This window comes from Colias eurytheme, chromosome 10, assembly GCF_061535395.1.
Source record: "Colias eurytheme isolate Ceu_HAF_F1 chromosome 10, ilColEury1 Martin Lab GWU primary, whole genome shotgun sequence".
Lineage (NCBI taxonomy): Eukaryota > Metazoa > Arthropoda > Insecta > Lepidoptera > Pieridae > Colias > Colias eurytheme.
In genome coordinates, this window is record NC_142989.1 from 10,534,107 (window position 1) to 10,547,305 (window position 13,199).

The 13,199-nt window shown below is 36.0% G+C and overlaps 1 protein-coding gene across 1 annotated transcript in view; it reads left to right on the forward strand.

The window, feature by feature from the left end:
* drpr (multiple EGF like domains draper) overlaps positions 1 to 8,173 on the forward strand; it is a 44,561-nt gene extending 36,388 nt beyond the window's left edge. The window contains exons 12-21 of the mRNA XM_090106754.1: positions 202 to 363; positions 564 to 587; positions 983 to 1,189; positions 1,766 to 1,921; positions 2,909 to 3,085; positions 3,318 to 4,220; positions 4,906 to 5,064; positions 5,778 to 5,948; positions 6,758 to 6,883; positions 7,242 to 8,173. Coding sequence (XP_089962880.1) covers positions 202 to 363; positions 564 to 587; positions 983 to 1,189; positions 1,766 to 1,921; positions 2,909 to 3,085; positions 3,318 to 4,220; positions 4,906 to 5,064; positions 5,778 to 5,948; positions 6,758 to 6,883; positions 7,242 to 7,516 — 2,360 coding nt within the window. The 3' untranslated portion in view covers positions 7,517 to 8,173. The remainder of the gene's footprint in view (positions 1 to 201; positions 364 to 563; positions 588 to 982; positions 1,190 to 1,765; positions 1,922 to 2,908; positions 3,086 to 3,317; positions 4,221 to 4,905; positions 5,065 to 5,777; positions 5,949 to 6,757; positions 6,884 to 7,241) is intronic.
* Positions 8,174 to 13,199: the final 5,026 nt, after the last annotated feature.

Below are 13,199 nucleotides of genomic sequence, written 5' to 3' on the forward strand. Positions count from 1 at the left end.
TTAAGAGCCGATTTTTCAATCCTTGGTTAAAATTTATCCGTCCAATAAAGTATTACACGAACATATTAAAATGTCACCTGTAAACTGTCAAATACGGATAATTACAATACATTTTTGAAATGGTAGTTTTAATACGTTATTCGATGAATAAGTTTTAACCAAGGATTGAAAAATCAGCCCTAAATTGTGTACATTCCCCAGGCGAGTGTGTGTGCGGGCCGGGCTACACGGGCCCGCGCTGCTCGTCCCGCTGCCCCGCCGGCACGTACGGCGCGAACTGCTCGCTCGCGTGCTCGTGTGCGGCGCGTGCGCTCGGCTGCCACCACGTCACCGGCCGCTGCCTGTGCGACACTAGCTGGCGGGGTGAGTGTGGCACCGGCTTTATGTCTAAGTGTAAACATCATTATCATCATCATCACCAAAATTTCTAAAAATCCGTTTTGTAATATAAGGTAAAAAAATATCAACATGTTCACCAACACATGTCAACTTTGCAATTTTCGATAGTTATAAAGCTAGAACATACTAGACATATCATTAAAGACATTTCATTCTTAACTCAGGTCTAGCTAGGAAAATGGGAATGGGTATGTATTACGTTTAATGAATTTAAGTATGTTTCATGTTCGTTAGAATTTTCCTTGTTCCTGATCAAAATATCATTATTCATAAAACTATGTACTCAGTTATATTAACTGTACTCATACAAGCATTATTATATTTATTAGCCTCAGTAGAAATGGATTCTTTCTATAGGTCTGATAAAATCCTAATTGCAGTTTTTAATATTATATTATCTAATCTATTCTAATATTAGATATTATTAAAAAGCAGTCATAATAATAACAATTAAATTTAACGTCAATTGTTTAATATAAACATAAGAAATATTGAAATTTGCATCATAAGTACATTACGACTAAATTATTTAAATAAGATTTTTGCCTACTACGACTAAATTATTTAAATTACGTATGTACAGGCGTGCGCTGCGAGACCCAATGCCCTCCTGGTCTATACGGCGAGGGTTGCGGCTCGTCATGCGTGTGCGCAAACAACTCGTCGTGCGAGGCGTCTAGTGGGCAGTGCGTGTGTGCGGCCGGCTGGAGGGGGGAGGCGTGTGATGAGCCCTGCCCGCCCGGGTGGTATGGGGTGGGGTGTGCTCAGGAGTGCCCCACGCAACTTAATGGTGAGTTATCTATACTAATATTATAAAGCTGAAGAGTTTTGTAAAGAGAGATTGTTGAAATCTTAATATATATAAATCTCGTGTCACAATGTTTGTCCTCAATGGACTCCTAAACCACTTAACCGATTATAATAAAATTCGCACACCATGTGCAGTTCGATCCAACTTGAGAGATAGGATTGTTTAAACATGTAGGTACCACGGGCGAAGCCTGGGCGAATCGCTAATCGTTAATATAGATAGCTTTATTTTCTGTGAAATGAAAATGAAGCTGGTGATGAAGATGATAATTAAATTTTTTATGCCTGGTTGTTGTGGTCTCGTTTGTCTAGTACAAAATGTGTGTGGTTATTTTTTTTGACGTGACAACGTCTTATAATTCGATAGAGCCGGCTGCACGCACGAAAAAACATGACTCATGCGGCGTTACCTCGCTCTGAGGCGTTCCATGTAAGGCTTGAAGTGCAAGCGAGAGCGCGGAACGAGCGACAAAGAAGCACAATCAGACGTTGTCACGTTCAACTATCGTCAGTAAACCGACTTTACAGACAACCATTTTTTTTTTAATTTTCACAGGCAACACAACGTGCGACCCCGTAACGGGCAAGTCCGTGTGCCCCAGCGGGTACACGGGCGTGCGCTGCGAGTACCCGTGCCCGCTCGGCACGTTCGGGCCCGACTGTGCCGGGCGCTGCGACTGCCGCAACGGTGCCGATTGTCACCACGTCACCGGTATGTGTACTGTATACAGGTCATAGGCAGTAACGACCCCGTGACGGGCTAAATTTTATTTAGGTTTAAAAAAATACATTTGGTAAAAGAATTTTCAAAACCAGTTTATTGCTCAATGCTTAATTACCTCCTATAAATGCATAAAATTTACTGTTGACTTACTTGTAATAAAAAAATCTACATTTTTGTTAAATCAGTAACCAATAGTATCCTTGTTAGTCTTTTTGACATAATATTGTTATTTTCATGTTCATCTTTGTATGTTTGTAAACGACTCATGTAAACTTGATTTTGACACACTTTGAACGGATGCATTTGTCATGAGATTATCTTATTAAACGTGTTTTAGTGTTATTTAAACTATTTTGCACGCCCACAACGCGAAGCGTGTGGGTGTGTTTTCCTCTCACGTTGCGTTAAGTTCACATTATACAAAATTTATTATGTATGAAAAATATATATTTATTGTGTATAAAAAATATTTTTTCACCATTGAGTTACTAATATGTACTATGTACTAGAGAGGCCATCGCTACTACACTATTTGTAACACTAGTTAGAGTCAATCGTCTCAAACTATTTTTTTTGAAAAAAATGGTTTTAATTGATAAGTTTATTCATATTTTTTTAATAAGATAAACAATATTTATTTGTTACATTGATTGGTTTTAATTTTTAAGTAATAAGAGGCAGAATATCTACAAAGTGTATGACTCACTAGCCGCCCCGCGCCGCCGCGCGCCTCGCACAGATTTTGTTCGTGGTGTCCTCTCTATAATAATACCTCACTGTTTTTTTACCTTTTTGAAGTGAAAGCTTCTTTAGCGGCGTTGGGTATAAAATCTTAAACTCGCGTCAGGACACGTGACTTGATCGAAAAAGCGTAAGACGGATGGACATGCTCAACGTTAATAATCAAGTTTTCACTTCTGCCGGCACTCCCGGAGTGCAACCCGTCATTTTTTTAAGCTTGTGTATGATTCCCAGGCGAGTGCCAATGCCTGCCGGGCTGGCAGGGCCCGCGCTGCTCCGCGGCGTGCGGCGCGGGGCAGTGGGGCGCGGGCTGCTCGCAGCCGTGCCGCTGCGCAAGGGGGGCCGCGTGCCGGCCCAACGACGGGTACTGCCGGTGCCCCCCGGGGTTCACTGGCACTTATTGTACACAGTGTGAGTATTTACTTGTGTATTTTTAATTATACTAAGTGTATGTGTAAGTGCACTTACATTTTCATATGTGTGTTCAGTTGTCACTAAGAAATTTAAAGTGTAAAATTGTACATACTTATAATTAATGTAGTAGTTAAAGCTGTGTCTCGATTTTGTTCCTATTTTTTTATGCTCGAGTGAATTTTTTTTGTTCAATTCTGGATACTTACGTACGTTGTATGTATGTGTGCAGTCTGCCCCGAGGGCTACTTCGGCGACCACTGCATGGAGGCGTGCAACTGCTCGAGCAGCGGGCACTGGACGTGCGACCCGGTGCGCGGCTGCGTGTGCGCGCGCGGCTACATCGGGGACGCCTGCCAGCTGCACGCCAGCGACGCCATCACCGTCGCACAGACCGGTATGTGCGCACACACACACACACTGCACGTGCACCCGGTGCGCGGCTGCGTGTGCGCGCGCGGCTACATCGGGGACGCCTGCCAGCTGCACGCCAGCGACGCCATCACCGTCGCACAGACCGGTATGTGCGCACACACACACACACTGCACGTGCACCCGGTGCGCGGCTGCGTGTGCGCGCGCGGCTACATCGGGGACGCCTGCCAGCTGCACGCCAGCGACGCCATCACCGTCGCACAGACCGGTATGTGCGCACACACACACACACTGCACGTGCACCCGGTGCGCGGCTGCGTGTGCGCGCGCGGCTACATCGGGGACGCCTGCCAGCTGCACGCCAGCGACGCCATCACCGTCGCACAGACCGGTATGTGCGCACACACACACACACTGCACGTGCACCCGGTGCGCGGCTGCGTGTGCGCGCGCGGCTACATCGGGGACGCCTGCCAGCTGCACGCCAGCGACGCCATCACCGTCGCACAGACCGGTATGTGCGCACACACACACACACTGCACGTGCACCCGGTGCGCGGCTGCGTGTGCGCGCGCGGCTACATCGGGGACGCCTGCCAGCTGCACGCCAGCGACGCCATCACCGTCGCACAGACCGGTATGTGCGCACACACACACACACTGCACGTGCACCCGGTGCGCGGCTGCGTGTGCGCGCGCGGCTACATCGGGGACGCCTGCCAGCTGCACGCCAGCGACGCCATCACCGTCGCACAGACCGGTATGTGCGCACACACACACACACTGCACGTGCACCCGGTGCGCGGCTGCGTGTGCGCAGACCTGAATACAAGCAAACGTGTACACACCCATATACACACACACACACACACTACACGTGTAAACACGTGCCAACGTGATTGTAGATTCACGCAAACTTGTACAAACACATCGTTAAGTGTGTTATGTGTTTGTACAACTTGTGTTGTAAGCTTGAATATGTGTAAATACACACTCAAACTGACTTCCACATATATATATACGCATTGCATACATACATGTGAACGCAAGCCAACACAAACACATTCACACGTTAATGCGTGTGCGCAAAGGTACGTGTTATCACGCTGGAACACAGCTACTTCGATTATAATTTTGTGAAACAATATTTGTATTATTTTTAAAAGCAATCCCCCGCCAACGATAACGCTATTTAAGTTTTATTATTGCCACAGAATAAATAACGTTTCATTTATCTATCTTTATTTTTTTTTATAAATAGGTCCAAAAAACTGGACATAGCACTACAAAAATAGATATGGTTATTCTATGATACATCACAAGTAATAGGTGCTAGACCTTTTAGAGGTGAACAGAGCCTGCAATAATGTACGCGAATACATATTTACATTATTACAATATTAACATAATTAATAGTTATTTAATATATCTCTATCTACCCGCAGAAGGCACGAACCGTGGAGCCATAGCAGCCATGGTGGTGGTATCGGCAGCATGCGCATGCGTCGCCGCGTTAGTACTAATACACTACCGCAAACGTGTGCGTTTGCTCAAGAGAGAGATAGCACATGTTCACTATTCCGCGGATCCGGCTGTACAACCCGGTAAGAGAAAAAGAATTATTAAATTTCATCTAATAAATAGTTATCATAACCAACCCGGTAAAAGATAGGAAAATATACAAAAAGAGCGTTTGTGCCGAGCACACGTGTCACAAGTGAAACTTCGTTATCAAGATTCAAATATACCGCCATTTGCTTTAATTTATAATTAATTCATATTTAAGTTATCTTAGAGCAATAAAGTGTAAATAAATAAAAACCGTCGCTCATCATGACGGGACCTTAAAATTTTACTCTCAACGCCCCTTATAAATTTCACTTCAAAAATCTCATTGTTTTTTATAAGTTTACATTGCCTTCCAATTTCCATTATATGATTCCTTTTAGCAATATTAAAAACAGATTTAAATAAAACAAAAAAAAGACGTGTGGCACTCGGGGACTGCCGCGGTAAAGCTATTGCATGCTATGCCTTCAAGCCACACCTCCGCGCCCGTCGGAGTGGGGAGCGTGAGGTTTTTCGTTACGTAATTTCTGGATTCGGTCCCCGCGCTCAAGGCCCGCGATAGAAGCTATGCAATAGCTTAAAAAAAAATTATCAATTCGGCTAATTCCAATCTATATATTAATAGTTATAGTTATATCTTACAAAAATAGAAAAATGAAATTTCTATAAAACACGAGCCCACATTTTGATACTTAACTTCCTATACATACTTTTGTTAATTTCTCTTATATACAAATTTATCTTTCAGACCAGCAACACTTCGACAACCCGGTGTATTCGTTCCAAAGTTCGAACCGAAGTGACGACTCTACAACGTTACTTAATAACGCGCCACAGATTATAAATAACTTGGCCACGCCCAAATTGTCGAATACAGCTATGGAAAAGTTACGGATGACAGCTACAAGCTCTAACGGATGTTAGTATATCCAGTACTTATCTTTTTAATCAACAGGTTCAATGTTGTACTAGCTGCGCCCCGCGGTTTCACCCGCATTGCTCCGCTTCTGTTGTTCTTAGCGTGATGATATATAGCCTATAGCCTTCCTCGATGAATGGGCTATCTAACACCGAAAGAATTTTTCAAATCGGACAAGTATTTCCCGAGATTACCGCGTCCATACAAACAAACAAACTCTTCAGCTTTATAATAATCGTATAGATTAACCATTTTTTAGCAAAGTAACATGAATTCTAAAATTATGGAAATAAGATTCAAAATAAATTGATTAGTTAGTAATAAAATCCTTTGCAATGACACGCCGTACCAAGCCGCCAGTAGGCACCGGCCCTTATGACTTATTCTAATAATTTATTATAACTTTCTTAGGGCTGATTTTTCAAAACTTATTCGTCGAATAATATATAAAATTACCATTTTAAAAACGTATTATAAATGCCCGTATTTGACAGTTTACGTGACATTTTAATATTATCGTGTAATACTTTATTGGACGGATAAGTTTTATCCAAGCATTGAAAAATCGGCCCTTATGTACATATCTAAGTGTTTGTTGTAAAAGATGATACTTTTTGGAGTTTAACTGATATTCTTAGTTTTTCATTAAAAAAACGGTATACCTACAAATAATATATACGTCATAATTCGCGCTTAAACATGATCGTCTGCATATATTTTATTTATATCCATTAGTTAAACAACCACAAATATTTCCTACCAAAAATAAACAAAAAGTGCCAAAAACTATACTGAATTTCTTATTACAGCATACGACCCGATGTCTCTAAAGAATAAAGACGCAGACGCGACAAACCCCAATTTGTATCATTGCATCGATGACGATAACAAGTTGGACCATGTTTACGACGAAATTAAACATAAAGAAGGATATGGTATGTATTTAGTATCCAATTATAATAGATTCTTCTATTTTTCTGTAAAAAGATTAAGTATTGACACAGTAAAAATTTCCTATGTTTGATGCTAAACTATAGACTCTGATTATATACAGTTGTACAAAAAATATAAAATATATGAGCATTCAGCTCAAATAACTCTGCTTTGTAATTTAGATTCTTCATAACACATAATTTTTCACTGAAATAGAAAATTCTTCTATTCTATGTTTACTGACTTTATAAGAAGCAAATATACAAATTAACTGTTTTGTCTTGTCTAGATTTTTGGTTTCCACAAAGAAAAATCCATTTTTTTACTCACTTTAGATAAAATTATTATTAACAATTACAGAAATGGAGTACGACCACTTAAACTACACGCCGCCAGCGAACACGTGGAAAGCGCACTACCAGCGAATGAACGACACGCTACCATCCATTCACAACATACAGACATCCACACATACAGACGTACCGAGCACATCAACCATACCGCCCATACCGCCACTGCCCAAAGTGCACATAACTCCCATACCGCGGGATGATGTACCAATACCGCCCCAAAGGGAGTGCAGTGGTGATGATGATGATACCACTAGGCTAGGTGATGAAAATTATGTAAAGTAAAAGTTACGTGTAAAAGTAAAAGCAAAAATGAAAATAAAAGTGTATAAGTATACAGTGATGATGATGCCACTAGCTAGCTAGGTGATGAAATGTATTGATCATCTGTAGAAATAAGCGTATATAAAAGTCATCGAAAAGGTATATGATAAGATAGTTTTGGTGATGAAAAATATTGTATGATGAAATTCGTTGATAGTTCATCAAAATAGTGAAGCTTATATTGGTGAAATGAAAATGTACGATGATGAACATCATCACTATGTAAAATGGCAAAAAGTCATATTTTACAAAAAATAGTGTAAAAAAACTCATCGAAAAGCGAATATACAGTGATGATATTCACTAAAAAACTAAGCGTATGTATTAATTTTAAAAATAAAGGGCAATAAAAGCTAGGTATTACAATTCAATGTTTATTAAGATTTAAGTACTATGAAAAAATAACACCCATAGTCTATAGAAAAAAAAAAAACATAAAGTAAAGAGTGACAGGGATGAAAACATTATAGTTCTGTCCCTTTTTAACAATAAGGTCTCCAATTGATTTATAATATTCTGACGTATATAGTCATAGTATTAAAAGGCCTTTAAAGGGAGGCTCCCTAACATAATTTCTGGCACTGAGAGACCGGTTAGACTGCTACGGTACTAGACGCTAACACAGATGTAATAAAGTTGAATATCGCGTGCGCTCTTTGATCGCGTTCGAGCTCGAAACAAATCTCGTGTCTCAATTCTCTTATTTCGTTTATAACTAAAGTAATAATTGATCTAGAGAAAAAATATCTTGGGATTGGATAGTAAGCTATATTTTCTTACTGTTAACATTTATTTTAGACATAAAGTCTAAGTAAATCTTAAAAAAAATGTAATAATTCTTAAAAAAGGCATAATTTTTGAATAAAAAATGAATCGAGTGAAAATGTTACAATTACGTAACTGTCTTGTATGTAAAAAGACCCAATAAATCATATACTAAAGTTCCATTTTGATTGTATGTGTGACTGTTTCAGAATATTAATGCAAATTCACATAAAATTTAGGGAGCCTCCTCTTAATATATTCAAGAATCAACATTATTAAAGATACAGCAAAACCTTACACCTAAAAGGTTACCTGAATATGAACTCAAAATATCAAAATAATATTATTAAAAGTATCATATTTAAAGTAGTGCCTAATCGGAGTGAAGAGTAATTTATTTTATGGAAAATTTTTAACATCATCGATATTTTGATAAAAGTTTTGTCATGTAGACTTCGTGTAGGTTTTAAATAATTTAAGATCTCTCAATTATTATTAAGGATAATGTGTTTTTGGCGATTACAATACGTGTCAAATGTTTTTTATTTATATTTTATATAAAATTAAGAAAAATTAAGATTTATTTTTTCTACGTATTTTTCCAGGATAAAAAGTATCGCATTTTATGCCCAGGATACTAAGGTATAATTATACCAAGTTTCATCGAAATCGAACCGTTAGTTTTCACGTGATGCCTGAACATACAGACAGACAGACAGACAGACAAAAATTTTTTTAATCACATATTTGGGTTTGGTATCGATCCAGTAACACCCCCTGCTATTTATTTTTTCAATATATTCAATGTACAGAATTGACCCTTCTACAGATTTATTATATATAATATAGATACATAATTATTAGTTTTCTGACTTTGTCTGCTCCCAAAATGTATTGTGTATGTATTTTAGTGAACAATTATTATTGATGCTCCGCTCTTCTGCCCTTCTTTATAAATTGACTAATACGAAAATATTTTTTCGATTCGAAGTTCGAACCAGTACCTTTTGAGATTAGTGTTTACAAACAGAATGTACAATATTTTTTTCTCCATTTTTTCAAACCTTTCATTTCCTACTCACATTTTAAATGAATTTTCCATCTTTCTATTCTCGTTTTAACGCACAAATATTACGCCGCTTTTACTAAAAATCTATACTATTTTCAATTTATAAAGAAATTTTCCCTTAAAAGTTACTTTTTACCCATTAATTAACTACTATTTGCCACAAAAGTATATGAAAATTTATTAATTTCATACAAATAAAGAATGTATGTTCGCAAATTTATATAAATAATTATTTGACATGTATGTATATCGCCATATCCTAGCCTACGATAGCAGTATCACCTCCATATTATATTACTGTATTATACACTTATTAAATCAATTAATTTTCAATTTTAAATATATTATAAGTTCAACATATCATTGTATGTATCATATATGTATATTGTAATGAAATATAGATACATCTAATATAAATTTTATCGAAGTATTATTCGTAGGTTCTTAAAATTTAAACTTTAAGCAATACATAATTTAGAGAAAAAAAAATTACGCCTCGAATGAAATATGATTTGGATAATTTTTGAAATGATTTCGTAGTGTATTTTTATGTAATAAATTATTTATTTTTATTAATGAAGTAAATCATAAAATTATTGGATTATGAACTTTGTATTTGTTGCTGCTAATTACTTTTATATTTTCGAAAGAGGCCCTACTTTTTGATTTTCATAAACAATATTTTTAAAATTAAAAAGCGTGATATTGTTAGTACAAACATGAAGTTTGTTATAAAATGGTATATTGTCATACCATGAATTAATTGTAATATTATTCGTTCAATGTATTCATTTTTTATACTCTTGAAAATATATTATTTAATCATTATTAAAATATTATTATACAACACATTTAAGACGTGGATTGCACTTGTTACATTCCACTTAAATTTTTATGGTCTTACCACAAAACAATTTAAACACAGTCTAACTTTAAACCAGGGATCAGTCACTTTAATAGTTGTCTATGTGAAATACGACAACACCAGATTAAAGAGAACCTGCGCTTAAAGTTAAACCCTGTCTAAAGTTTTTTGTGGTAACACAGTTATATTTTTAGTAGGGATGTAACGATACGTGATTTTGCCGATACGATACCGATACCGATATTTGTAGTAATGTATCGGCGATACCGATACCGATACCGATATCGATGGCTTGGTAGAAAAATAAATAGTGAATTATGCATAAAAAGTTACCAACATTTAACAGAGACAACTGTTAATCGTATTCTTTTAAATAAAAATGCCAAATCAAAAAACAACAAAACCATTTATTTTAGTATTATTATTTTACGAAGTCAGTTAAACTTTAAGTAATACACATACAATCAGTACCTAATAAAAGTTTACTATATTGGTAGAGTTTTTTCAGAAAACAAAGTGCGCACGCGCGGGCGGCCTCCCGCATCGTTCATTGGGCGCGGATTTTTGAATTATTTGATATCAAAAAAATTGGTTGTTTGTAAAGTTGAAAAAAGGTTTACGATCGAGATGTTTACGTGATAACATAATGCAGTGGCAGCGCTCGAGATGAAACGGGAGATCGGTCCGTCTCTCTCTCGTTATACCTGCGATCGCGCTCGTGAGGTTTTGGTGTGACACAAGTTTATGAACATGTCACCCGACTAAAACGATTTTAAAAACGTTATCACGTTAAAAATTAAAAAAATTCAAAATTATTTATTTCTTTCCTTTACATAAACAAATTTGTGATTGGAACACTCCTAGTAAGCAAATAAAATGCTTGTGTCAGGAGGTTCCGCTCTTCCTTAACACTATTACAGAAACAGAAATAAAACAATATGAATGAATACAATGCAAAAAAATAAAAGAAAAGAAAGAATTTAATAAAAAAATATCGGTATCGGTTGATTTATTATCGGCGATACCGATATATCGGCTTGCCGATATATCGGCCGATATATCGGTATCAGTATCGGTATCGTTACATCCCTAATTTTTAGCTATGTTGCCTTTAATGTGAAAAATATATTTTGTAATTTATGTTTTAAAGTCAAACACGCTTTTAGTGACGAGTTTTAGATTTATTACGATGCAAATTATATTATATTTGTAAATAACTTTACTATAAATAATTTTATGTTATTATCTATAGTTACACTTGCTTTCGATTTTTTATATTTGAAAACGAGTGTAAATATTAAGCCGTATGTAGATTTTAAATATAAACTCAATTAAAATGAATAATAAGGTTGTAATCGAAAATATACGATGCTCAAACAGTGCCAAATTTTATGGAATTTTCTGGAAGCGGCAGCTGAGTAAGCGGAAATAAATGTCACCTTATTCCGTGTGTCAATATTTTTCGTTTATTTTAAATGTATACAATATACTTATATTTTATTCGTTCTTGTAAAGATATAAAATCTAATTTGAAAAGATGATTTTTTTATATTTTATTTACTTTATTGAATGTTATTTATAAGAATTTGCAGCTAAATACGATTTGCATCGATCTATTATGTAACTAACCACTAAGAATATTCGGTAGAAGGTAGAAGTGACTTTTTAATTTTAAACAAAAGCCAAATGAAAATTTAAGACAAAATTTTAATAAAAAATGTGAACTAAAACAGTAAATTATTCGTGTACAAAAAATTGTACATATAGCAATATATTTTGATATTATTAGAACTTCACGGATCATGATTGGACAATAATTATACAAATGTTTAAAATTCTAGGTCAATAATTACTAAGTTTGTATTTGAAAATGATAAGAAATGAGTGAATGTTCGTTTGCGTCAAATTTTAAATGAAATTATTAAACTTCATACTCCTTGAAATGTAAAGCTGCGTTTGCACTAGCTGAAGTGTCAAATTGTTACTAACATTAGCTGAAAAACTAAAGTGGAAACTCTTTGTGACAAAAATTTATTCCAAAATGATTATTCAGTGTATAAGTTGCCCTTCGATTAAAATCTAATCTTCATAAATTGAATCAATTGTATGTCATTTCTTGCTATGCTTTTTCTTATGTAAGTTAAATCAAATTAAGCCCTGAATTGGCCGCTTTTAAAATTTAAATGTTCCAAAAATCGTTTAAAAGATATAAATATTATACAGGGTTACTTGTAAAACACCAGCAACCTCGCAGGACAAGATAGCTAACATCATAAGTAACAACATTTGTTCTACGACTTTTGGCATAACGCAAATTATGTCGCGAATTTATCAAAAGTCGTAGAACAAATGTTGTTACTTATGATGTTAGCTATCTTGTCCTGCGAGATTGCCGGTGTTTTACAAGTAACCCTGTATATTGTACTGGTACCTATTTGTAAAAAAGTGTTTAACTTATAGTTAGGTATTGATTTTAAAAAGATATATGTTTCAAAATAATAGATTGAATTTTGAAAGCTGCTACAAATTGCGCTCTTATTTAAATTGCAATAAGGTACAAAATGTAAGGTTAAAACGTGTAATATTATTTACGCTATAGAAATATTTTGTCGCAATTTCGGATTATTTTTAGACTAAGTTTATTAACCGTAAAGAGTCTATTAACGTGATTACAACAAATGTTTATATTTTCATGTTTAATACGTCTTAGAATAGTTTTATATTTGTGATACGATATTGGGTTTGAATAAATGAATTTTGCTATTAAGTGGTTTTATTTTATTTACCCATGAATTTTAGCGTTTAATTTACTTAGCTTTGAGTGGCGTAGTGTGATAATATTTGTGCAGGTGGCCCGTAACGCGTGTGCTCTGATGTAGTATTGTAATTTCATGGAATAATTACTGTTTAATTCTTATTTAGTTGCCAAAGATAGAGTACGTAAT